We start from the raw sequence: 26,904 nt of genomic DNA on the forward strand, positions 1-26,904 counted from the left end.
GCAGCGAGAGCGCTTCACCGCCACACGCAGACCGCCGCTCACAGCGCCCCTCAGCGGCCTGGAGGACCAACGCGCTGCTGGACACAGCTAACCACCCGCCAACACTAAGATGAGCGCTTCATTGGTCAGTACCACTCACAGAAGCAGACACTGGGTTTCTAAAGAATTATAGGATCTAGTAAATCGCGAGAAATCCAGGATAGCTTGAGTTCACATTTTTCCAGGTGAGTGTTTCACTGAAAATCTCCTGACCAACTATAGCTGATCAGCCCAGACAGGGTGTCTGAAATGTGCCTTTTTTAGCATTGGAGGGGAGCTGCGAGGGTAACATTTATGAAGTCTATTTTTTATGGTCACCATAAAGACTTTTCCACTGAGCTTCATTTAAAACTATGGCTTCAGTCCTAAAAGCTAAAGCAGTGAACGTCACTGATTCCACCATTCATGAGGTATTATATGTTATATTATATATCATATCATATTTAGCAGACCGTTCAGCAGAAATGCCATGTGATCTTATAGGACACTATATAAATATTATATAGGACTTTAGAAACTGAGCAAACAAACTTATGGTTTCTTTAAAATGTGTTAGAAATATACACACATTATACACACAAGCATTTCCATTATCTTACCTCTCAACCAAGATATCCACCAAAGGGACGGCATTTATATATTTAAAATGATAAACTGGACATCTTAAGGTGCATATTAAATGCATAAACACACCGTTGCTTACTCAAGTCTACAACTGATAAAACCTCTCCATGTGGAGACCTCAACTGGTGCAGCAGTATAAGACACTGTCCCATGCCTAGAGGATTGCTGGTTTGAGTCCCTTAAACAAGATATCCACCAAAGGGGGAGCATGTGCTCTTTTACTATGGTAACTGTAACTTCAGGTGCATATTTTAAATAAGAAGCAGTAAATGAGAGCTGTGGAGCAGCGTAAACAGTGTTGCCATACTGCTAGCCATCAGCAGCCGGAGCCCCAGGAGAGCACAACTGGCCTTGCTCGCTCCAGGCTGGGTAGATGGCACCTTCTCCCCACATCACTCCAGTGCAATGCTGGCTTACACAGTGCGTTGGTAGCCCAGTGATGCTGCATTGGCGCCAATTTGGAAAATGTGTCGGGCGAAGGCGTGTGTTTGTCTTCACCCTCGTCTTCAGGTGCTGGGAGCATTGCATGTGTGACAGGTTGAGTAATTGGCGATTCAAATTAGGGAGGAAATGTGGGTTAAAAAAAAAAACAAAAAAACAAAACAGGAGTTTTAAGTTTGACAACACAAGACAGCAGAAGTTGCAACAGCACATGTTCGCTCTTATTATGGTTTATTAAAAATTATTTACAACAGCACAACTCAACAGAGTGATATGTTTCTTCTCTTTTTGAATACTGGTAGAACATGTTCCTCATCTTTACCCCCTGCCTGCATTCAGCAGGTGCACTTGCATACGGTCATCTCACACAAAGGATGAAAGGATAAGCAATACATCCTTACCAGCTCTAGACAAACGCGGTAATTTTAATACACGGCCGAAGAGTGTGTGTGCGGAAAGAAAGAAAGAGAGGCCATTCCATGTAGCGGCGGACGAGATGCATGACCAGAAAACAGAATCCAGACAGGGTCACACTTTCAAGGCAAATGGCATTACCGTAGCACAGTACCAAAACCATATTAACTAGGATACATGCTAACTTCAGTGTTCTAGGCGTAATAAACACAAGAGGTTAGCTGTGATTGACTTGGATAACTGGAATTAGTAAACAAGGTAGCATTTATAAATGTTCTGTATTATTACTCAGTGCTGTTCACACGGGCAGCTTTCGAGCTCGTCACTACATCACATCAGGAATCTCAGTAACTTGCATGGTCAACTGGAAGCGTTAACATAAAGAAAGGCATTTTTCTTCCAGGCACTTGCTTCAGGCAGGCAATCTTCTCTTTCTTCTTCTTCGTCTTTTTAATTCCACACATTCTTAAATGATGGCGAAGGAGTCACACTAAGTACTCTCTACACTGCCTATGATGACCCTAAACCTAAGAAACCTAAGAAAACACAAAACAAAAACTGTGCCCTGGTTGCTTGAATCTACCCAGATGTTTATATTTTCCAATTTGGACCATTTCACCACACCACTGCATTCAATTCTGCCAATAATCACCGGCCTATAGCTTATCCAAAAAAAGTGAAGAATTCCAAGAAATTCCAAATTCTTCCAAAATAATTGGCCAGATCATTAACCACCACCAGGTAACAATCTTCACCTACTTTAATGGAATTTTTCCTACTCCTAGAGAAAAGTGAGAAAGTGATTTAGCTTAGTTCCGATAAAACTAACGGAGTCCAGGACAAATTTTCCACTCCACTCAATGCCAGCTGAACGAACAATAAATGACATCATGTTAACTGCAATTTCTACATCCTGGTATTGACTTAAACATAGCATGGGTCAGTGATATCCGTAAACTGGATCGGATTAAAATAAATAGTGCCTTTTCCCTCCTCATAAAGGTGGCAATATGTGAGGTAACATTCATAAGAAAAGAAAAAACAAAAAAACACCACACATCTTCCAAAGAAAAAGAGGAGTGGGCATTCGTGAGGCGACTAGGCATTCCGTTGGACTTCGTACGCTCTTTAACACAAGTAAACAAAAAACAACCCACCAAAACACAACTGAAGTTCCGCCCATTCGCCTGTTAGCACTATAGCTGAAGTAAAAGGCTAGAATTAAGGATTCAATTCGAGAAGCACCGGCGAGAGTGAGGACATCGAGTGGTCTGTGCAAGAGCCTAGCACCAGGATCTTTAACCTTGACTATACGTCCACTGACGTGCTGAGCAGGCACTGCAACACAAATGCCCATTTCAACAGACATCTCAGTGACCATGCGCCGCGGCCAGATGTGAGAAACCCAGAATCAGCTCAGGGGTTCGAAGATTCTACAGATGCTCTAGAACAGGGGTGGGCCACAGTTTGCTGTAACAAACCCAGTAAAGTTGAATCAGGTGTGCTTGAGCAAGGAAAAAAAAACAAAAAAACAACAAAAAAAAAAAACTCCAAAGAAATCCGGTTCTCCAGGACCGAAATTGCCCACCCCTGCTCTAGAAGTAGATTTCTAGCTAAATCTAGTAAATCACACTGCGTGGAGTCTGGGCTTCTCCACACATCTCTATCTTTATGGTACTGCAGGCTTTAGAGAAAGGATCAGCAGACATTTTTTTGTTTGTTTTTTTTTGTTTTTTAAGTGCAAGAGAGATACATCCTCCAGAAGATGCCCTGGGTATGATGGAGAAAACAGCAGAAAACAGGCACGGCAGAGTCCAGGGCCTGAAAAGTCACTGATTGAAGTCCAGAGCCATTGCAAGGCAGTCAATAGCCCTGTCTGTGGCTCAATCTGGGTGGAGATTAGCAGTCTCAATTACAATTTCTTACTCAGTACTTCAAAGACAGACTCAGGATCAGAGGCTACAGTCGATAAAAAGCAGGCCACAGAGATGTTACTGTAGCATACCACGAGCCACATACTTCAGGATGCCACCATGTCTATAAAACGCAGCGTCCATCTCATTCTCAAACAGAGCCACTACGCTGAAGCGCTTTCCAGTGCTGGTCTGAAACATAAGAAAATAGCAGACATCAGAACTGCCAGCAAGGTTTAAGCTCAAGAGCAGAGGTATAATTATTAATGTAAAAAAGACTTAAAAAATATTTATGTGGATGTAAATATTATAAATGTAAATACAAGTAAGCTTGTATTGTTACTAAATATTATTAACCTATAATCAGACAAAAAAACAAAAAAACATCTGCTAAAGAAAACAAAAATATCCTACCGTTACGGTTAATTCTTGTTGAGGAATAAGTTCCTCTGGGATTGAAATGGAAAATCTCTCTTTTCCACAGAGCTCCAGTGAGTCAGCACTCTGTCCAGGGAGGAACTGTAGAGGAGCAATCCCCATCCCTACCAGGTGGTTCTTATGCATCTTCTCAAAACTCTCTGCAATCACTGCCCGCACTCCCTGCAGCCACACAGAAAGAAAAACATCACTTGATAAAATACCAAGATCCAAGATACAGACCTTGGTCTACCATCAATAGTTACACATTTAAAAAAAACAAAAAAAAACAAACAAAAAAAAAAAACAAACAATCAAAGGACAGAAGAGTTTGTTTGTCCTCTGGCATAGCAGACATACCAACAGGTAAGGTCCTTTAGCCGCCCAGTCCCGGGAGCTGCCCGAGCCGTATTCCTTCCCTGCCAAGATGATGAGAGGAACTCCATCTCTCTGGTACCGCTCTGCTGCCTCAAACACGTCCAACTACAAAACAGATTTAACACAGAGCTTCCTAAAACAGTGTCAAACAAAAGATTCACCTCTGAAACGCGGTCAATATTTGCAGGACCCTACCGTCTGGCCAGATGGAATGTGGAGGGTCTTGGGACCAGTTTTGCCAATGAAGCGATTCTGGAGTTTGATGCTGGCAAACGTTCCTCTAGTCATGACTGCATCGTTCCCTCTCCGTGCTCCATAAGAATTAAACTCACGGGGTGTCAGGCTGGGTGAAAGAAGCAAAGAAAGTATGTCAAATTTAAAAATAATAATACATTTAATATAAATAAATAAATAAATAAATAAATAAATACCCACACACCACTATTGATTAATGATGCGTTATAGCTGGCCATTACAGATCTAAAAAGGTCAACTAAAAAATCTGCTAACATGAGCAAACAGTCACTGGTACAGATTTTGTGCTCCAATAGCTTTTGGCATTGCTGCATTGTAAAGCACCTTTCTGACATCAAAAGCAGGGTGGGAAAAGGGTTTGTGATCTGAAGGCCAAAGCATGCCCAAACTTGTTTGTGTGGAACTAGTGCAGCCTCCATCAGCGGGTACTGCAGCAGAAACCGTCAGCAGCACTTCTCTTAATCAGTAGTACGGAACAAAAAAAAAAGCTCAGATTTTATATGTAGGCACTGAGTAGCACACAGAGCTAGCAAAGATTAATAGGAGAATCGCTTGGACATGCACCACTTGAGGGAACTGTTTGATGAAAATATTAACATAACGCAAGTCCTAAACCACACAGATTTGTCTGGGTGCATTTTTAGCAGGTGTAGTAGGGCATTGTAGTTACAGAGAGGACTGTTCAAGTCGAGTGTTTGTTAGCACTAGTAGCCTAGCATCTCCAGTTCTAAAGTAACGATGCAAACTTCAGATTTCAAACAGGTCTTTACTGATGGACTGCATCTGAGGTAAATGATTAACTCATGCCCGCTTATATTTTGCCATATTTTTTTTTATTCAGTAAACTAAAGACCTCTATAACCCCTAGGACCCCTGTGAATCAACAACTCTGCTTTAAGTACATATGACCTCACTCTTAAGACGTAATGCAGCCTAGCACTGACATTGTGCGTAACACAATTACTTAAGTTAAAAAAAATAAATTCTATAAAATGCAACAAAATTTTTTAAAAAGACAAAAGAGTCTATATGAGTCTAGACAAAAGAGTCTATATGAGAAAACCATGGCAAGTTTTTACCGTTTGCTTTGTAGATACTTGGCAGCAGCACTGACGCGTGCAATACTGCCAGCAGGAGAGATGTGGTCAGTGGTGACTTTGTCCCCCAGAAACAGCAGAGCATGGGCATTATCGATGGATGCAGGCACAGGCACCTCTTTAGACTGAGGGAAAGTGAAGAGGACAGCAGATCAGACCGTATACTCTGGACTGAGGTATTCATTTGACATGGCAAAGCAAATCAACTCTCAAACGTCATGTGTAAGATGTACCACCACTCACAAGTTTGCTGAAGAAAGGAGGGCAACGAATGTAAGTGGATTTGGGATCCCAAGGAAAAAGCACAGAGTCTGGAGCGTCTATGTTATTCCAAAACGTGCTTCCTTTCTGAAAGTGAAACGTACCTTAATCATCAGAGATCACAAAATGCCACCATGTCCACCAGGTCAACATAATGCATTACTTTGCTTACTAGTGACTACTTGTGATGTTTTTCATATATTATAATCTACATAAAAATGCTTTGCAATTTTTCAATATGGACAACCATTACATCCACTATTTGTTTTCTGGTTGACCAGAATTTTGAAATTTTTTCCAGCTTCAAAATCTACAACTAAAGCATATTCCTGAAATCCAATACAAAATCAACATAATCACAATACAAAACCTAGTGAAATCCTTCACCTGCATCCTACTCCGGAGCTCTCTGAATACGGAGGCGACGACCGTGTGCTCCTCTACATCCTGAACTTCTTCTTTAGATGGCCACACATCCTTCAGGTACACCTCCTTACCTTCTGCATTGAAGCCTACATACAAACAGCATTGTATATAAAGAAAATATACCTCAATTTCCTCTAAAACTGTGGATTTCTACATTTCTGTTTGCAGTGATGACAAAGCTTAGAGCAAGCTGAACACATGACATTTGATCAAGTCTTACCAAGAGGCTCTTTCTCAAAGTCAATTCCAACTGTGCCTGCGATGGCATATGCCACCACCAGGGGAGGTGAAGCTAGGTAATTGGCACGAACACAGTCACAAAGGCGTCCTTCAAAATGCCTGTTACCGGACAACACTCCACACGCAACCAAATCGCCCTGACAAGAAAGAGAGTGAGTAACACAGGTTTACTTTCAGGTGTTCCAAATATGCACTGTTCTCAGAATAATGAAGAACAAAAATAATATGAGTGAAATCTTACCTGTTTAATGGCATCTACCACAGATTCAGGTAAAGGTGCTGTGTTTCCTACACAGGTGGCACATCCATAACCAATCACCTCAAACCTGGCATTTAGAAAAATAATTTTTTAAACATTTTATTACTTAATTTTACTGTCTAATTATTTTTGTTCTGTTTGCAAATGTAAATATTCTATTTAACTTTTCTTTTTTATTTAAAAAAAAAAAAAAACATGCGCTACACCAATAAGAGTCCTTGGGCAAGACTCCTAACACTACTTTGGCCCACCTCTGTAATACGAGTAACCTTGTAAGTCGCTCTGGATAAGAGCGTCTGCTAAATGCCATAAATGTAAATGTAAATGTAAGAAGCACCCCTTCTCCCTTTTTAACAAAAGCATTAAAAATTGTACTTATTTACAACATATATTTTAGTCCAACATACATTGCTAAATAATAAGTACTAGCTTTGGACTCAACACAACCTGTGCTGAATCATAACCTTACACTGCTGACAGTCTAAATTTTTCTTCCTAGGTATAAATTAAGCTTAAAGCAGAAAATTGCCCTCATTATGGAACTGCATGATTGTGCAGGTCAGAACAAATGCCTGTGCGCTCGTACCCAAGCTGGCTGAGGTAAGGCAGAACTCCGCTGGCGTTGAGGTAGTGTGTAACCATGCCACTGCCTGGAGCTAGGCTGGTCCTGATGTAAGGCTTCACTGTAAGACCTGCATCCACAGCTTTCTTGGCTAAAAGGCCTGCAAGCACAGCACACACAACATCACTTAGAGTGGAGTTCATAACACAAACTACAGCCACAGGACAAAGTCTGCACTACGCTGGTTATTTAGTAATTTTTTTTTTATCTCCTAAATCAACACTCTTACATAATACTGCCACCCCTGTGCTTAGGAGTTGGAGACTGTTTTGCTCAAGTTGGAATGCTGTGACTGGTTTTCGCCACACAGAACACTTGATTTACACCACTTCTCCTGACAAACACCTCCATAAACCTGTGTGGTAAAAACCAGACTTTGAAACCAGATTCGTGAAACACATGAGGATCTGCTAAACTTGCACCTGATTCCTGCCCTCTCGATTGAAACATCTTCAACTCAATTACTACTTTAAATTAATTCCTAGAAAATCACATACTTAACTGTGACCATAACATTTTATGTTGGATAATTGTCCTAAAACCTGCACACCTGTCCTGTTTGCCACAAGTGTCAAAAATCACAGATTTCCGTTTGCACAAAGATTGGTTCAGTTTGCTGACAGTTTTACCAATTTATGATTATCTGCACCAAATAATGGAATTCAACGTTAGACCTGTATTTTCTCAGCGCACATAAACACATAATCTGCTTTTTACAGATCAAACTCTTTACAGGTGCATACATTGAATTCATTCATTCATTCATTGATTTTCTCAGCGCACATAAACACTGTACTGTGTACATAATCTGCTTTTTACAGATCAAACTCTTTACAGGTGCATACATCATTCCTGCAGCATGAGCTAAAGGAACAGCAAAGCATTTGATTTAGTCAAAGATTTAAACTGATATGCAAGTTAACCCAACCAATCATATATCATGAACAGCAAATAAGGATGACTTTCATATAGGGGCAGCCATGGCCTACAGTTAGGAGAAGTAGGTCTTGTTTGTCCCCAAATTCTACACCACTTAACTGCTGCAGTGTGAAACCAATGCAAACCACATGATACAGTGTCGCCAAACCTAAACTGTGGTGTAGACTTAACAAATAAACTACATGAGAAAACAAAACAGCCTAAACCAGCTTTCTCACCTGCAGTGAGCATGACAGAGGGGTTGCAGTTGTTGGTGCAACTGATGATGGCGGCGATGACAACTGATCCGTGAGACAGAGAGTACTCAGTGCCCTCATGTAGAAACGGTACTGTAATGCCCTGCTTCTCTCTGGGAATGTGGAACCCTTTAAAACCCACCTGATTAAAACACATTAGATGAAGTATTACTTTAAACAAGTGGAACATAAAACCAGGATTTAGGTATTCCTTATTCTGTGAGGCAGTTTTTCAAAGCAGGATTAGGATTAGGTGGAGACTAACAGATTTTCAAATGGTGTTTCAGTACTAAACTAGGTTTAACCCTTGTCTGGGAAAACTGAGCAATATCTGAAGCTTCATTGCCAACATGACAATAAAATGTTAATAATACACATAAACTTGAAAAAATACTAGTGTTCATTAGTCCAATCTTCATTGACTTCCATGCATTTCAAGCTTTGTTTGTATTTAGGGCAACAAGACTTGCCTTTTCATTGAGGCAGCTGAGAAAGTCTTCTTTCATGCCGGTGACGGGTACTCGGTCCTGCGGCCGCTTGGGTCCACTCACACAGGGCATGATAGAACCCAGGTTAATCTCGATTACCTACAGAGTGGTAGAAGAACATGTCAAACAGTGAACCCTGCTGTTCTGAAAAAGATCTAAAAGGCTGAAGGACTGCTCTGTGGATAGGTCACCCAATTAAATGGATCACACAGCATTTATATACCCCTCTTCTACTGGCCAGTTTAACAGATATATCAGATATATTAATAGTAGTCCTACCTCAGAATATTGCGGATCTACGGCCTGCTCATCTGAGCTCCGGAACAGTTTAACAGCTTTAAGGTAATGCTCCATAACTTCAAGTTTCTCTTCTGTAAAGTCTTAAACAAAATAGAAAGAAACATCTAATCACATACCCCACACAACTACATTCACTTACACTGATTTTCTGTATACATTTGACCTGAAATTAAATTTAGATCCTCATCACAAAACAAGGTAAAGAGAAGTCAATAAAACAAACTACACAAAAAATAAAAGGTTTAGCATTCATTTTTTAAACAAAATTATTTAAAAAAAATATAATAAATAAAAAGTAAAAGAAAAAAAAGTATGCAAACCCTTCCTTTCAGTAACTGCTATAGAACATCAGCAGTGATCAATCCTGCACAACAGGTTGGAGGAATTCAACTTGCATGAGCTGCTGTTTCAAATTTCTATTGGTTTAAGATCTTGACTTGGCCATTGCAAAACTGTGACTTTCCAATGCTTTAACCATTTCTCGGTAAAGAACAGATTCAAGGAAATCAACTCAGGGAAGTAGATGGGAATGTTTGTTTTGGATCATTGTCTTTCTGCGTGGATTTCCTTAAACTGTCATCTTGATTTAAACATCTGACCATATTACCCCTTTAAATGAATTCACATACTTTTTTATGACAAAGACATTTTATGTTGAATAATTGTCCTTATTTTTGCATAATTTGTTTAATTAGCTTCTCTTGAGTGAACTTTAGTGTCTTTCTAGTGACCCTGTATATGAGGAACAAGTCGAAGACATGCTCTGTGCTTACTGGTCTGTTTAAAGTGCTTGAGCGTGGTGTTGTCCACGGGGAAAAAGCTGACGGTGGCGTTGTATTCAGGGCACATGTTCGCAATGGTGGTTCTGTCTGCAGCAGAGAGCTGAGAAACACCTGGACCAAAAAACTCCACAAACTTCCCACCAATGCCAGCTTGACGCAAGTGCTGCACAAAGAGAAAATACACAGTTTCCATTCAGTAAGCAGCTTACAGGAGCCTGAACAATTAGGAAAAAGTGCATTATGTGGTCTACAGTTAGCAAATGGGACCGTTTCCCCAATACTGGAAGCTTTAATGTGCTGAGATGTAATGAAAGTAACAGAAGTAAACAGTTGTACCTACCTTTGTAATACCAAGAACTATGTCTATAGATGTAGCCAGTGTGCTGATGGATCCCACTAGCTTGCATCCCACAACCTGGGGTAAGGTCAGAGATACAGGCTGACCAAGCATTACTGCCTCTGACTCTATCCCTCCTACTCCTGAGAGACAGACAGAGAAACACAAGCAGGGAGGGAAGAGTACAGAGAGAGAGAAGACAGGATTAATGTGTAATTTTATATGATCACAGGAACAGAAATACAGAATTTAGAGCCTTTAAGTCCTGCAAGTTGTGAAGTGGGGCATGGATTGCATCAGTGACCCTTAGGTGCCCATGGCCCAGTCGCCTTTTGCACTTGTCTTTTCTTGGACCACTTTTGGTAGGTACTGACCACTGCATTCCAGAACAACCCTACATGACATACCTGATGTTTTAGGGGTGCTCTGGTCCAGTTGTCTAGCCCTCACAATTTGGCCCTTGTCAAAGTGGTTCAGATTCTTATGCTTGTCTTGTAATATTCTAAAGCAATCTGCCATAAGAGGCCACCACTCTTTCCCACAATGCCAAGAGGGGTAAAGCCACTGGTAACAAATGACATCAAGCTTTTACAAAACATCAAAAACATGTCACATTAATGCATGAGATAATAGATTTGGGTCACCATATACACTATTAGGACAAAGGTATTGAGACACCACTCTTCTGGGAAGGTGTAATACATGATTTCTCAGTGTGTCTGTGGGAAGTGTGAGCCATTCATCTAGAAGAGCATTCGTGAGGTCAAATACTGATGCTGGAGTAGTGGGCCTGACTCGCAACCTTCAGCTGTTAACCTCTAGTTCAACTTAAGATTTTCAAGAAGGCTGAAGTCAGGGGTCTGTGAGGTCTGTGTAGGTCGTCCTGCAGAAGCATTAAGATTTCCCTTCACTTAAACCAAGGGGATAATAGGCCAAACCCTGAAAAACAACCCCATAGCGCCATCTCCTGGCATTCGCCAAACCCAGACTCGTCCACCAGATTGCCAGCTAGAGAAACGTGATTCATTGCTCAATAGAATATGTTTCCACTGCTTAAAAGTCCAACGGCTTTAAACCACTCCATCCTATGTTCTGCATCGTGCTGTGTGTTAATCGTTAATGTGGTTCTGCTGTGGTTGCTGTGGTTCCTAAACACTTCCACTTTTCAATAATACCACTCACAGTTGATTGTGGAATATCTAAAAGGGGAAGAGATTTCACCAACTGACTTGTTGCAACAATGGCATCAAATACCATGATGTACTTCAGTGAGCTCTTCAGAATGAGCCATTCTTTCACAAATGTTTGCGAAGGCAGACTAAATACACCTGTGACAATGGGACTGAACTAAACACTTAAATTCAGGGATTAAGAGGTGTGTCCCAATACTTTTGCCCATATAATTTATGTGTTTTATGTTTAAAACAAACTCCCCACTCTGATTCTGAGCTCAGGAAGAGATGATCGAAATCCATTTTGCTAGCTGGTATCCATATGTTTTGATGTAGTGTGGTAACAGATATGTTAAGAGCAAGGTAAAAGTAGGAAGCACTCACCCCAGCCAAGTATACCAAGGCCGTTAATCATAGTCGTGTGCGAGTCTGTGCCCACAACCGTGTCAGGATAGACGAAACCCCCACTCTCCTGGACTACTTGAGACAGGTATTCCAGATTGACCTGATGCACTGAGCCAATGTCTGGAGGAACCACACTCACATTCTTAAATGCTTTAGAACACCACTGTGGAAAAAAAATGAAATTCACAGTTAGAGAAAATAAGCATACAGCATACACAGTCATGCGAAAAAGAAAGTATATCTAGAGCTGGGCAATATGATGATTATTTTATTGTATTGTGATACATTTTGTTATCGTGATACACACTAAGCATATCAAGGATATTGCCAGTGCTTAATAAACACCGATAACTGATTCTATTACTAACAGTGTAATTACACTCTCTTAATTAGATTAAGAGCAGCAGATGTAAAAAATGTAAAAAAAAATAAATAAATCACTTAGTCTGGGATTACATGTATCACGATAAATATTGTGTATTGTGAAAAATGTCTTTAAATATTGTGATATAGTATTTATACCATATCTCCCAGCCGTAAGTATATCCTTTTTAAAATCTATGGTTTTACATATCAGAACCTAACAAAAAAAAACTTTCATAGAATTTCTTACAATTATGTAAACACAGCCTCAAAGAAACACCATCATATGGTGCTGCTAATCAAATACCCTGGTTTAGGCAGTGCGCTGGTCTAGAGCATTCAGGTGTGTGTTAACACAATGTCAACAAGGATAAAAATCAGTCATGATCTCAGAGAAGCAACTGCTGCCACTCATCAATCTGGGAAGGGTTATAAGGCCATTTTCAGACTATTTGAAGACCGTCATTCTACAGTGAGAAAAATTATTCTCAAGTAGAAAACAAGACTGCCAATCTTCCCAGGAGTAGATGTTCCATCAAATTTACCCCAAGGGTCAGACGGTGCAGTGCTCAGAGATTGCAAAAACACCTAAAAGCTACATCTCAGACTCAGGCCTCAGGTATGCATGTTAAATGTTCAGGTTCATGACAGTACAGTAGAAAAAAACTAAACAAACATGGCTTGTTTCTAAAATGAACATGGCAGCATAACTTGAGTGTGCAAAGTTGCATATGAACAAACGAGAAGACATCTGGAACAGGGTCCTTTGGACAGATGATACCAAAGTAGAGATGTTTGGCCATACTGCATAGCTTCACATTTGGCAAAAACAAAACAGCATATCAGCACAAACACCTCACATCAATAGTCAAACATGATGGAGGAAGGGTGACAATTTGGGCCACAGAACCTGGGCACCTTGCAGTTATTGAGTCGAACATGAACACTCCTGAATACCAAAGTATTGTCAAAAAAGTCAAATGTGAGGCCATCTATCCAACAGCTAAGCTAAAGCTTAGCTGGAATTGGGTCAAGCAACTGGACAGTGATCACAACCACACCAGTAAATCTACAGCAGAATGACCCAGTTAAAGTCCAGACCTCAACCCAGTTGAATTGATGTGGCAGGACCTTAAGAGAGTTGTGTATAAACCCACACACCTCTGCAGCAACGCTGTAAAGAAGAGTGGGCCAAAATTCCTACAGAACGATGCGCGAGATAATGTCATACAGAAAACTATTACTTAATTTTTACTTCATTTTTGTTAAATAAATAATGACATGGTTAAATGTGTTCAATGTCATTTATTTTAGGTTGTAATTACTTAATTTTTAGACCTGCTAAGTACCATTTTTATGTAAAACCATAGAAACCCAGGGCATGTAGTTTACACAGCACACAAGCTACATCAATTTCAGGGATCTGTGAATTTACCTTAAAGAACTGAAGTCTTTCTTTGTTTCTTATGAGCTCCATCTCCTGGTTCCTCACAGCTGTATCTTGTCTATGGGCAAGCAGAAACATGGCCATGAATCCAGCTAGTTTTCATAAACACTAATTAACAACTTCATAAACACTCACTAAACCACTTTCCTTCTTTCACAAAAACACAAAACAGAAGCTTTGAGAGATTTTCAAGCGCAAGGTTCTTTTTGAGAAGCAGTGTTGTTCTTACTCTGAGACGGGCTTCAGGTGGAAGGGGCAGAGCAGCGGCGTGTTCTCTATCTGTACTGAGGGAGCTCGGCCAGAGCCGGAGGGAGCGTCACTGCAGGAGCCTTTACTGCAGCTTCCTCTCTGACCCCCACACTGGCTGTTTCTGGGAGACGACCGAGCAGGGCCAGAGCGTGGCCCTGTCCCATGTCCATCGCCTCCACCAGGATTGGGGGCATTTTGGATGGCACTGAAAAATGAGAAGAAAAAAAAAACCCATCTACGTAAATAAATCAAGTGAGTGAAAAATGTAACACTATACAAAAGATACTGAATAAATGTGCTTCATTTTGATATTGTGCTTGTTGTTGCAGGCTTTGGTTTAATTTCCCCACACCATGTACACCATGCACAGCACACCATGTCCTTGGGCAAGACTACGAACACAACACCAAACCCAGTTCACACATTCATTTTATAGTCTCCCTACTAACTCACCTAACCCAGAAAAAAAGCTCTTAATCAAAAACACCGAACTGGGATTAGGAACCACTGAAGTAAGACATCAGCTTTTATGACAGTCATGTTCAATTCGAGCTACTACTGAGCTTTACCACTTGCTGAAGTCGATCTGTAGTGAGTGATCTACTATAAGGTCAGTAGGACATTTGGGGTTGATGAGGTTGGGGTCGATTCCATTCTTTGCCACAGCATCTCGCATGGCTGCCAGGTCCACCATGGCTGGAATTCCGCTGTGAAGATGACCACACACACAAACACAAATCAGAGATGTATTCGGAATCACAGGAGTGGCCTTGGCATAGGTAACAGATGGGTCAATTTAAGAACTCACGTGAAGTCCTGCAGAAGCACTCGCGCAGGAGAGAAGGGAATTTCGGCTTCATTTTGCTGCGTTTCCCAGTTTAGAATATTGTATACGTCCTCCTCCTTCACATAAAAGCCATCACACTTTCGGACAGCAGACTCGAGCAGCACACGAATAGAGAACGGCAGTCTCTCTGGAAGACAGAAAGTAAAAGATTGTAATAGGAATTATTTAGCAGCAATAAGTCTACATCCTCTACAGAGAACATACTTCTGCACATTTTAATGCACAGTTATGGTTTATTTACTAAAGATTATTAATGAGTACAATAGCAAATTGCAGAAAATCTGTCATGTACATCATAATACAGCCTATCCTAAGCAAAAGTTCTTGGTAATTGATGCGGCATTTGCACAGTATTCACCCCAATACCAAGAAAGATCTTAAGTAAGTGAGGTTTATTTACTGTTACTAAACTATATTACCAATGTGTGGCTTGAACTGTGCTGTCTTGGTCATGCTGGCATGCAAATATGCTAGTTTATATTACAATAGGCATCAACAAAACAAATCCCACTGTTCTAATATCAAAACAAGGTGTTGTGAATTTTCTCAACAATAAAGCCGTGTGACAGACATAACCCAATACCCACAAAGACTGTTATCTCAACTCAGCATATCAGTTGGGTTCCGGGCCAACACAAAACTCTGCAGAGGCCTGTGGCAAAAGATATCATCTGCTTCTCTTACTTCACTCACCATATATGGAATCCCCAAGTTTTTGAGGATTGAAATATTTTCGGGCTTCGTTTTTTTCCGTTTGTAACGTGTCAATCAAATGGCCAAATGGGTGCTCTGCACAAAAAGACAAAACCAAACCACATTATCAAGTGACACTTCCTGCACAATATTGCAACATTTCTCAAAAGACATTCACTGGTGGCATTTTGGATGTAAAGCTATACAACAATAACAGCAGCTTTGGGATATTCAGTCTCACATTCAATAGAAATTAAAGTAGGGCTGGGCAATATGACGATATTTAATCGTATCGTAATCAATTTTGTTATAGCGATCCACAGTATGCTTTTCTAGGCATATCGAGGATACTGTTAGTGCTATAACACACTGATCAGCTGCACGCTTCATTACAAACAGTGTAATTAGACTAGGTTCAATTAGATGAAGTGCAGCAGAATAAAAAACCTCACTGTATTCAGTACAGGAGAGTAGAGCTGGGCAATATGGCAATATTTTATGCTTTTATGAGTGTATCATAAATATCACCAGTGCTTATAGAGACAATAATACCATGAAAAATTTAGTATGAATGAAAAGATAGTTAGCCCTAATAGGAAGGCTGTGCCACAAAAGTCTTCCACTGAATCCTAGCATTATCACAAGAGTGACAGGAATAAAACCATACAGACCATAACAGAGAAAATATAATCGCTTATAATATAGTGAGGAGGTTTACCACAATGGGCTTTGTTTCTAAAATCATGACCATCACAGCAACTATGCAAAGCGTTACAGTAGATCCACGTTGGCTGACGCACCCTGCACCTGCTTTGTCAGAACACTATGTGATAGGGTCCGATCAGGAACAACTCCATTATTGATTTACTTACAGAGAATAACCTCACTGATCCTCTAAACTAAATCAACCTCTAAACTAATCTTTAACAGATCAGTAATAATTCCCCCATCCCTCCGAGACGTGTGTGGGCCTGGAGTGAAATCTAATATAATTTCACCAGACTAGAGTCATCATCATTACAAGAGGAAAGGTGGTCATTACAATGTTGACAGTAGTCCGCAAAACCAAAACACTCCGGGTGGTTCTCACGAAGACAGGCTTCAGCAACCCAACACAGAAAGGGAGGAGACAGGGTCCTGGACTTCCATCAACACAGTGATGCCAAAAAATAAAACAATGCAAACAAAGTCCTGAGCTTAAATGAATGCCATTAAAGGTAAACCCACTGTCAAACGACATATCGTGGAGTCGTAGAGACCAGGGACGAGGCAGTGGGACAGTGTATTTCCAGTTCTGCCGCAAAACAAAAAGCATAGCACACAAAGTCAGTACGTTCAGTGACTCTGTACCCAAAGACGCCCTCTGTAAGGCCTTCTGATCTTTGAGGACAATCATTCAGTAAAGGAAACAGCGGCAACAGCGTTGGGATAGCGCCCAGGAGCTACAGGCCAGCAGCGGGGGGCGGACAGGGAGGGAACGCGCTCCTTATCTCTGTAGCCAAATGCTCTCCTAGATTAGAAGACCCCCCTTAACTGTGGCAAGAAAGAAACAAACTTCAGCCCCCTGAAAAAAATGAAAGCTCCCTCGTACCTTTAAAACCACAGCATCGCCCAGAGTGACTGGTTATAATTTAGCTAGCTAGCTAGTGCTGGTAAACGAAACCACTGCACCGCATGAACTTGATGAGCTTGTTTACAGAGCCGCTAAACGGACAATGTCACACAGTGAGTGGGAGCGCAGCTCCAGCTAGCTACCGCCTATATAACTGCTGTTCGCCCCGTCTCCAGACGTTTAACACTTGTGCTGACATTTGTAACGACGCCTGTCCGTCAGAAGCATAACGTGGCGAGCCATCTTTCACGGCTAACGTTGTTGTGAGAGACAAAAAGACGCCCACTGTCCTGCGTCGCTGCTCTTAAATGTCAGCATAGCCGAACCGGCAGCTTTAGCTCCAGCTGCCCGTTACCACCGCTAGCTAGCACTAGCTAGCTACTACCAGTTAGCTAGATAGCCTCCCGAGAAAGAAGTGCGACGAGAAAATGCGTTGTTAAAACTCCCCAGTCCTAACCGACCATTTCGCTTCGTGAAAGACCGCTCACATCTCTCGCTGACAGGCGAAAAAGCCTGCGTTCGTGTGTTATTAACCGTAGATCGGAGTCGAGGGCTCTTACCTTGCTGTGAGGAAGTGAGCGCCATGATGACTTCTGAGATTAACACGACTCCGCTCGAGAGCAGTGTGGCAACACCTCCCCGCAGCCCGCCAATCAGCGGCGGGGATCAGTGCGAGGCCCCGCCCACCGACCCAGAGTCTCGGCGTAACAGCGGCGACGGATGTGGCGCTGACAGACACCTCAGAGCACCGAGCAGCGTGACTCTAACATGGAGCTGGACAGTCCTGCTTAAAGGCCGCGGCAGCGAGATTAACACTGCTCTTTCTGTCAGGCTGTGCTCAGTCGCCGTGCTGTAAAACCATGGGAGTGTGTTATTTATCAGTTCCCCGCTTGAGAGGCAGAAATAATGTCGAGCTACCCTGGTAAGTTCCGTTGAGCTAGCTAGCTAATGTTGTCTGAGGAGAGGTCAAAGCTGCCAGCATGTAGCTAGCTAGATAGCTAACAACACTGCTACATCCGATAGGAAACGATGGAAAGGGGAAGACGAGCCACAGTTGGAATAAAAAGGCTTTTGTAATGTTGTTGTAATCTCAGATATACTGCCTCGTGTGTCAGGCAGCACTGCATATTAGTTCGTTGAACGAGAAAGTCCTGTGTCTAGAAACCTGGTGGCAGATCTGGTGCTCAGTCACTAGCTGTTGTACTCGTACCATGTAGATGGTGCCAGTGGGGAACACACATCCCAGTATAATTCTGTGTTCAGTCTTTATTTTATTTCATCCAGGCAAAATGCTTTGACATTTAACGTGTATTTTTGCGAGAGATAAAACTACATCAATGTCGGTTCAGTTTGATTTAAAGGTCTTCAGCTTTAGATTAACAAGCATTTTAACCGGCTTTAAATGGGGGGAAAAAAAGCAATATTTTATATCATATTTGATATGTTAGTTGCTCCTTTTAATCTAGGATTTGTTTTGTGGGTAAAGGTGGTTCTGTTGCCCTTTGAACAGTCCAATAATCACATCTCACACTAATCCTGTCAGTCTGGTGGGCTCACGTCACCTTTACACTGATCACGTGAAGACCTTTGATCTCCTGACACCGCTGTAAGTGCTAATGACATATTAGCTGAACAGCCTTCGAGAGCCTGAGATTTCACTCTGCCCTCTCCCACCGTGTCGACAAGTCCAGTTCAGCTCCCGCTGTTGAAGAGTGAATTGAATTTCATCTCCAAAATTGGCTGAAATATGTTTTGGAGCATTACACTGTTGTGTTTGCACTGTTCTTAACCTCGTCTTCTTCATTGTGTGTCTGTGCAGATTGATGGGCAGGTGTGGTGCAGGGCCTGTCGGATGAAGGTCAGTGTCAGCTGGAACGATGCATCAGAAACGGACCATCCGGATCATAGAGTGGGAGGACCTGGACAAGAGGAAGTTTTACTCCCTCGGTGTGTTCATGACCTTGACCACTCGTGCCACTGTCTACCCCTTTACCCTGATCCGAACTAGACTGCAGATTCAGAAGGGAAAGTCGCTCTACAACGGCACTTTCGATGCCTTCTGTAAGATCCTGAAGGCGGAAGGGATGCAGGGACTGTACAGAGGCTTCATGGTCAACACCTTCACGCTGATCTCAGGGCAAGCCTACATCACCACCTATGAGCTGGTGAGAAAGTATGTGTCTCAGTACTCCTCCAGCAACACCCTCAAGTCTCTGGTGGCCGGAGGCTCGGCTTCACTGGTGGCCCAGAGCATCACTGTACCCATTGACGTGGTCTCCCAGCAGCTGATGATGCAAGGCCAGGGGGAACATCTCACACGCTTTAAGTCCAAGATAGTGGTGGCCACGTCTAAACACAAAGTGACTTTTGGACAGACCAAGGACATAATGGTGCAGATATTTGCAGCAGATGGTTTTCGGGGGTTTTATCGTGGCTATGTGGCCTCTCTCCTCACCTACATCCCTAACAGTGCCCTGTGGTGGCCTTTTTATCACTTTTATGCAGGTAAAAGGAAAACGAATGTCCTTCATAATACACAGTGTTCTAATTGGACAACAAAATGTTCTCATTAGCATTGTACTTTTTCTGACCTCCTAGAAAGTGTTTTTTTTTTTTTTTTTTTTTTTTTCTTTTTTTTATATTTAATGACCAGTTTCAGAGCATGGTATGCACCAACCTCACCCCTCCTACTGGTCCTAACATTAAGAAGCTCGTGGATCAAGTACAGTACCTTGTAGAAGTATTCAGGTTACTTAAAAGTCCTCAGATTCATTGGGATTACAGAAGACATTTAAGATAGTTTCAGACACTATTTTTAAATTGAAAACTAGTACGCGCGAATCATGATTTGTCAGCAGGTCTTTTGGAAAAAAAGAAACCCTAAGTTTTATTTCCTCATACACCAGTAGTTGATATAACCACTTATAGCTGCAGTAAAGTCTGTTGAGGAGTTTTGCTCTCAGTTCAGGAGTGATTTTAGAATTGAGGGCAAATGAATTGAGGTCAGGGCTTTGACTTGACCATTGTGGAGCATGTTCTTTTTGGTCCTGCTGAAATATGAAGTTTCTTCCAAGCTTTAGTTTTTCAACGGACTAAAGCAGAGTGTCTTTCAATATCTCCCTGTTTTTTTTCCCCACAACATGGCGCTGCCACCCCTGTATTGGAATGGTGGTAGGAGGTCATAAGTGACAACTAACTAAACGAAGAGCAGGAATTTCAGAGTGTAGCCTACGTCATCTGTGCAGAAGTTGGGCTTGTTCATTAGAAAACTGTAGATTATTGTAGACAAAAAGCCTTTTTAACTTTCAGTGGAATAAAAAGATTTTATTCCAAGTCCTTTAGAGCATTTCTATTGGTCAGTTGATCATGAAACACTGATGCAACAGAGGGTTCAAATTATGTCTGATAATAATAAAAATAGACACATGGTTTTGAACAAAAGTGACAATATAGATTTCATATAATAAAGAATTTGTTGTGTTCATGTGAGAACTGATGACTAATGAATTGTTTGTGATCAAAACAGAGCAGCTGTCTAAGCTGGCCCCTGCCAACTGCCCTCACCTGCTCCTGCAAGCCATGGCTGGGCCCATGGCTGCAGCCACTGCCTCCACCATCACTAACCCCATGGATGTAGTGAGAGCCAGAGTGCAGGTAACACAGCTTCGTCCTTCCACTCACACATATAAAATGCATAAAGCATAAAGAGGACAAAATACAGTTTCCCCTTTACGACCAAAGAATTATTGCACCTGTTACAAACTTTACAAGTAGAACAAACCAATCATAAATGAGGATAACAGACATGATCAAAATGCCAGATATTACGCAAGCAATAAAGCATGATCACATCACAACTGAAGTTGAGAAGAGCTTTTGCTTGAGAAGCATTTCACTGCCTGTGGCTTCTGTAGTCATTTTCTTTTGTCTTGCTGTAGTGGATGGAAGCCATTGTTACATTTATATAATTTTGACACAAAATATTAAATGTTGCATAGTTTTTTTTGTTGTTATTGATTAGATGTTGCAGCATGTTATCAAACAGTATATGCAGTATATTTTATATATTATTATTATTATTTTAAATGCAATCCGTGGCTCTGATTGTAAGACTTCTGCATCAGCATTGGTTATTGATATATATTGCTTGTTAACTTGTCAGTATTGATTTGATAATTGAATAATTGAATAATTATAACCGATGTCAAAGTACTGCAGTGGTAAAGTGAGAGTGGTGTGAGATTCGCCATTGTCATGTTGTCAATATGACTTAAATGCTATGAGAAGCCTATGATTGCAGTGCAGGTAGAACTTAACATGGATCGTATTGAGCATTAGAGAGATTTACAGAGTTAGAGTGTCAGGATTCATTAACTTGAGATAAAACTGACCGAGCGTTGGAGATTGCAATGGCAGACAAAATAGGAAAGTTCAGGAAACTGAAACGTAAGCTTCTGTAGTACATTATCAGACAACTGATTTATCTAAAGGTGTCGGTTGCGTGGTGAGTTGTTATTTAGCAAGTTTGGTTCCCGCTTCCATCATTTAGTTGAGAAGAATAGACTGAACTGAGCTGTTTTATCCAACTCAAGTGTTTCAATGTTTATATAATATATATATATATATATAATAAAAAAATCTCTTGTTACTCTCAAAGAAGAACCTGAGCCAGCATACTAATGATGCCAGTGCGTACCAGAAACCTCATGTTATTGCGCAGTCTTTTAATCACAACTATAAATCAAGTCATTAATGAAGAGAAGCTGCGGTTCTGGCTGGTGGACTGTTAAAAGTGTAAAATCCTTTTTCTTCTTAAAAACCTTTTATTGAAGCACCTTAAGAGGTTCCTCCACTGTTTTAAATTGAATAACCTCCAAAACTTCCTCAAGGAGAGGCTGATCAATCCTAAACTGATTGGCAAGTACTCTTCTATCAAGTCAAGTCAAATGATTTGTATAGCCCTTTTTTACAACTGTTGTCACAAAGCAGCTTTACACAGTAATTAGTAAAAGGCAGAAGAAAAGAAAAATAACTAACAGAAATAGACATGAACAGTGACAACGACAGTGACAGTTGTTTTCTGTATCTAAGCAGCTGAGAGACAGAGAACCATGTTGAAAAAGTCAGCATTTACATTTAGAGGTTTAGGTGTGTGTGTGTGTGTGTGTGTGTGTGTGTGTGTGTGTGTGTGTGTGTGTGTGTGTGTGTGTGTGGTGCTCAAGTGGGTTGCAAATGCATTGAAGTAAATATAAGTCTGTACTTCTAGAAGAAAGTAGAAGAAAGATGGCTTCAAATATGCGTCAAATTTACACATTGCTCTGATCTTTGATCATTTTTATTTATAGCAGTTCTGAGAAATCTCCTGATATGATTCCACCATCATTGTGCACTTTGGTGCAGTAGGTGGAGGAAAGCCAGGTGTTGTTCTCCATCTGACTGCTGGATGAAAATGTGAATAAACCGGGAGACAATAAGTGAATAAAAAAAGAAAGCTTCGGAGGGAGCGAACTTCATTATCATTATGAAAGCCAGCCTTTCTCAGTAGTAATGCAGGACAGTGCCATGTGGGGAATGAAGTGAGTGTGAAGTACTGTAATTAGAGAGTATTGTCCAGTCATATAAGAACAGTCAGCACATATTTAATGTTGTCATTGTATGGCTGTCGCAATAGACCATACATTACTGTAAGAAAAATGTGTAATCATATTTCCTATTAAAACATTTGATTTAATATAAAAATGATACGATACAATACATACTGATACTGTTTATGTCCATTGTTATGCAAGTTTGTCAAGTCCCATCCTCTACATCTACACACTTCTGTCCATTCTAATGCATTAATACCATTTTTTAAAACTAAAATGTGGTGTATGCAAAATAAATGAACATTGTGCTCCAAAATGCCCATTTTTACATTTACGTTTTTCATGTAGAGAATTTTTCATTAATTTTCACATAGAAAACTTAAAAAAAAGAATGATCTACTTAATGTGTCATTTGACCAGAGGATGTTTCACAGAACACTAGTCTTAGGCTTAAAACAATGAATAATTTATTTGAATTTAGGTCACTTTGTATGCACACTTATATATAATAATATATAAAATATTAACAATTACAGTAAATAAAATACTAACGATATTTTCTTTCTGCCTCAAGAGCTCATTACCACTTTTTTAATCATAATAGACTGATTCATAAAAAAATAACCTTAATTCTTAGTGCTATAAATGGTCATTTTAGAATGATCAGTACTCTTCATATTTTTTTCTGCTAATTATTTAATAAGTGCACAAGACTGAAATATTAGAATCATTATATGCACATACTGTTGTAAATCTTTCAGTCCCATCTTAGAATGTACATTGACCAGACAGGGCCTACTTTGAAGCTGTAGGAGTTTAAATATTACTCTCTGGAGTCATCTCCCTGTGTCAGGGGTTTACGTTGGCTCCCCATTCGACCAGACTTGTGTAGCAGGAAGGAAACCTAAAGCACATTCCATCCCACATAATCCCCTACCTTTTTCTCCAAGGTTGAAGGCCGCTCGTCTGTGATCGAGACGTTTAAGCAGCTAATGGCTGAGGAGGGCATGTGGGGCCTGACGAAAGGTCTCTCGGCGCGCATCATCTCCTCGACTCCCACCTCCATCCTCATCGTCATCGGATACGAGACACTGAAGAGGCTCAGTCTGAGGCCTGAGCTGGTTCACACTAGACACTGGTGAAAAGCAGAGCCCAGGAGTGGACGCCAAAACACAGTCCAGGACCACTATACCTCAGAGCGGAGCTTGATAGACTGGCCCTCTCTTTCCAGGCCTCTCTGCCTTTTAAGCAGTTGCCTTTTGGGATATTTTAACATGTGGTCAGGCTGCATGGATTTTATAATGGAGATTTTGGAAGGAGGACCAGGAGAAATTTAGGCCATGCTCATTGTCTTTATATAGAAATATATTTTGTAAACTTTTCAGCAAGGAGATTTTGGCCTAATTGTGTGTGTGTGTGTGTGTGTGTGCGCGCAGTGCATACAGGTGCTTCTTAATGAACATTAGCTTTTTCAGCTCCAGAATTCTTCAGAATTAACTTCATTTTTAAATCTGGTATGAAAGCAGACTGTATCCACGTACACCGATCGCAAGATCACTACAGGTCAGCTCTTGCGCTTACATGTGCCATGAAAATGCCCCAGGGTCACTGCTCTGGTATTACGAGGTCCCTGAGATGTGCTGATTGATTTTATTTTTGTAGAGTGGACCTGAGCCCTAAACATGTTGTACGCTAAACAACAAGGCTGGTGAAATCCAGCAAACGCCTGTCCATCTCTACATAAGCTCTGGAGGTGGTCAGTAGGACTCTTTCAACAGTATTCACGCTGCATGTGTACCCAGCTGCCATTAACACTTTCTTTTCATCCTTGTGCCAAATATGCATACAGTTTGCACAGTAGTGCCACAATCATAGTGACTTACGGTGTTCTTTAGGAGTGTATAATATAATTTTAAGTGATTTGTATTCCTAAATACAGAAGTCAGACATTTACATTCACTCATCATGGACATGAATTTCATGCTAATAATGGGCTTTCTATGACCGCATGAGTGTGCGACACACAAGAATTTGCCGCTGATGTTTTAATGAGGGGGGTCAATATAATTGAAATCAATACAGTGTCAAGATTTTACATACAGGGTTAAAATATACAAATTATTCATTTCATTTTAATTATCTTTTAATTTTTCAAGATTCTTGCAGTGTGCTACACGATCTCATTGCCCACATAAAAGAGTTGGTCTGACAGCATTCACTGGATTGACCGACTCCCAGTCCAGTCCAAGGAGCTCATTGCAGCTTTGAGAAGAATGGTTGTAGATTAACTGTCAGCAAATATTTAGAAGGATCATCAGTTCAAGCAATTGTATGTTAATATAAGTTATTTGAAGATGTAGCAACTTTCCTATGATCTGGAAGACCTGAAAGTTTACCCTCTGCTGAGAGGAAATTGGTTCAGAAGGCCAGAAACAACTCAGGAATCACCAATGCACAGGCCTGCCATGGATTGGAAGTTCTGAAATCATTGAACTGTGCTTAAAAGTTGGGTCCATGTCAGGAGACTCAACCAATTCTCCCAAGAAAAGTGGTTAAACATCCAAGCTAAATTCTGCCAGAGGCTTGTTGATGTCTACCAAAAGCACCTGGTCAAGGTGCAGCTTGCTAAGGGACATTTTGACCTGGAGTTTTACTTATTTTCTTTCTATTAAAGATGTGTTGTACACTCATTCTGCCCCAGAAAAGTAAAAGTACTTTAGAGAAATTACTGAAAGCCGATGCTACCATGACAGTCATGTCCATGATGAGTGCATGTAAACTTCATGACCAAAACTGTGTGTCATCTATATCAGATCTTTTGTCCTGCACTTGGGACCTTGGTCATAGAGGACTATGGGTGGGGGTTAAAATGAATGTATTGTAGAGGCATTATGCCTTAGAAATAAGTGGAGTCTGTAGTGAAACCGTTACACACATGGCAGTTGTTGTATCTGTGATGTTACCTATTTTGAGAGGCCTTGTGTTGTATGTAAAAGCTCTAATGTGCGTTGGGGCCAAAGTTATGTTTTACACTTGAAATCATGCTTTGTAAATGTGAATCATCATTGTATTGTTTAGGCAGCAGTAAACTGATTCCTTGTAGGGCTGTGAATGCATTTGTTGTGTTTCTAACCTGAATGTGTGTGTCTGGAGCTCATTAAATGAACATGATGTTCATTAACACATTCTCCTCCTGTTGTTTTGGTTGGGGGTTAGTCATATTGAGTCTAAGTTCAGTTTCACCAACTAGGCTCTCTTCTGTGGAGGAATTAGCCAGATTTGCAACACCAACCTTGTCTTTACATACTGCTGTCCTCAAAGTGATGGCCATTAATTGTCTTAGCACACATGGATGGCCTCAGCACTGTAAAGCCTGGTCGTTTAAGCTAAATTCTGAAATGTGTTTGATATGTAACTTGTATATCAATCACAATAAAGTTAGACCAGTATGAAGGATGGCACACCGGTCCACAAGTAGCTTTCTGATGCACTGGAAGCTACAGTGGGGAAAAAAAGTATTTAGTCTGTCATCAATTGTGCAATTTCTCCCACTTAAAAAAAATGAGAGAGGCCTGTAATTGACATCATAGGTAGACCTCAACTATGAGAGACAAAATGAGAAAAAAGTCTGAAAATCACACTGTCTGATTTTTTAAAGAATTTATTTGCAAATTATGGTGTAAAATAAGTATTTGGTCACCTACAAACAAGCAAGATTTCTGGCTGTCACAGACCTGTAACAACTTCTTTAAGAGGCTTCTCTGTCCTCCACTCATTACCTGTATTAATGCCACCTGTTTGAACTCGTTAAGAGTATAAAAGACAACTGCCCACAACCTCAAACAGTCACACTCCAAACTCCACTATGGTGAAGACCAAAGAGCTGTCGAAGGACACCAGAAACAAAATTGTAGACCTGCACCAGGCTGGGAAGACTGAATCTGCAATAGGCAGCAGCTTGGTGTGACGAAAAATACTGTGGGAGCAATAATCAGAAAATGGGAGACCTACAAGACCACTGCTAATCTCACTTGATCAGGGGCTCCACACAAGATCTCAG

General features: G+C 40.9%; 2 protein-coding genes across 3 annotated transcripts; one reads left to right on the forward strand and one right to left on the reverse strand.

Moving 5' to 3' along the window:
- Positions 1 to 1,318: 1,318 nt before the first annotated feature.
- ireb2 (iron-responsive element binding protein 2) lies at positions 1,319 to 17,860 on the reverse strand. The gene is made up of 22 exons (XM_072672399.1): positions 17,817 to 17,860; positions 15,645 to 15,740; positions 14,913 to 15,078; positions 14,674 to 14,811; positions 14,085 to 14,309; positions 13,844 to 13,913; positions 12,025 to 12,208; positions 10,472 to 10,611; positions 10,123 to 10,294; positions 9,329 to 9,429; positions 9,032 to 9,148; positions 8,544 to 8,703; positions 7,351 to 7,486; positions 6,747 to 6,831; positions 6,486 to 6,642; positions 6,227 to 6,351; positions 5,822 to 5,926; positions 5,561 to 5,703; positions 4,422 to 4,569; positions 4,209 to 4,331; positions 3,846 to 4,031; positions 1,319 to 3,623 (listed from the first exon to the last, which is right to left on the reverse strand). The coding sequence occupies exons 1-22, from the start codon at positions 17,839 to 17,841 to the stop codon at positions 3,510 to 3,512; spliced, it is 2,916 nt and encodes a 971-aa protein (XP_072528500.1). The 5' UTR covers positions 17,842 to 17,860; the 3' UTR covers positions 1,319 to 3,509.
- A 140-nt stretch (positions 17,861 to 18,000) lies between these two features.
- slc25a44a (solute carrier family 25 member 44a) lies at positions 18,001 to 26,223 on the forward strand. Of its 2 annotated transcripts, XM_072672400.1 has the most exons (4): positions 18,001 to 18,178; positions 19,076 to 19,761; positions 20,783 to 20,910; positions 23,795 to 26,223. In XM_072672400.1, the coding sequence occupies exons 2-4, from the start codon at positions 19,134 to 19,136 to the stop codon at positions 23,984 to 23,986; spliced, it is 948 nt and encodes a 315-aa protein (XP_072528501.1). In that variant the 5' UTR covers positions 18,001 to 18,178; positions 19,076 to 19,133; the 3' UTR covers positions 23,987 to 26,223. The 2 variants fall into 2 exon arrangements, with proteins under 2 accessions (XP_072528501.1, XP_072528502.1); XM_072672401.1 differs by lacking the exon at positions 23,795 to 26,223 and having other exon boundaries at positions 20,788 to 20,879.
- Positions 26,224 to 26,904: the final 681 nt, after the last annotated feature.

Source organism: Salminus brasiliensis, chromosome 2 (genome assembly GCF_030463535.1).
Source record: "Salminus brasiliensis chromosome 2, fSalBra1.hap2, whole genome shotgun sequence".
NCBI lineage: Eukaryota > Metazoa > Chordata > Actinopteri > Characiformes > Bryconidae > Salminus > Salminus brasiliensis.

What these genes read in the sequence shown, in the direction of transcription:
- ireb2 (XM_072672399.1), bottom strand. Translation starts at nt 17,841, where the DNA reads ATGGCGCTCACTTCCTCACAGCAAG. An exon ending in CTCCTTTCTTCAGCAAACTT is followed by an intron (nt 5,704 to 5,821) that starts GTGAGTGGTGGT and finishes ACTTTCCCTCAG; the next exon opens with TCTAAAGAGGTGCCTGTGCC. An exon ending in CTAAAGGACCTTACCTGTTG is followed by an intron (nt 4,032 to 4,208) that starts GTATGTCTGCTA and finishes GTGTGGCTGCAG; the next exon opens with GGAGTGCGGGCAGTGATTGC.
- slc25a44a (XM_072672400.1), top strand. Translation starts at nt 19,134, where the DNA reads ATGCATCAGAAACGGACCATCCGGATCATAGAGTGGGAGGACCTGGAC. An exon ending in TTTTTATCACTTTTATGCAG is followed by an intron (nt 19,762 to 20,782) that starts GTAAAAGGAAAA and finishes TGATCAAAACAG; the next exon opens with AGCAGCTGTCTAAGCTGGCC. An exon ending in TAGTGAGAGCCAGAGTGCAG is followed by an intron (nt 20,911 to 23,794) that starts GTAACACAGCTT and finishes TTTTTCTCCAAG; the next exon opens with GTTGAAGGCCGCTCGTCTGT.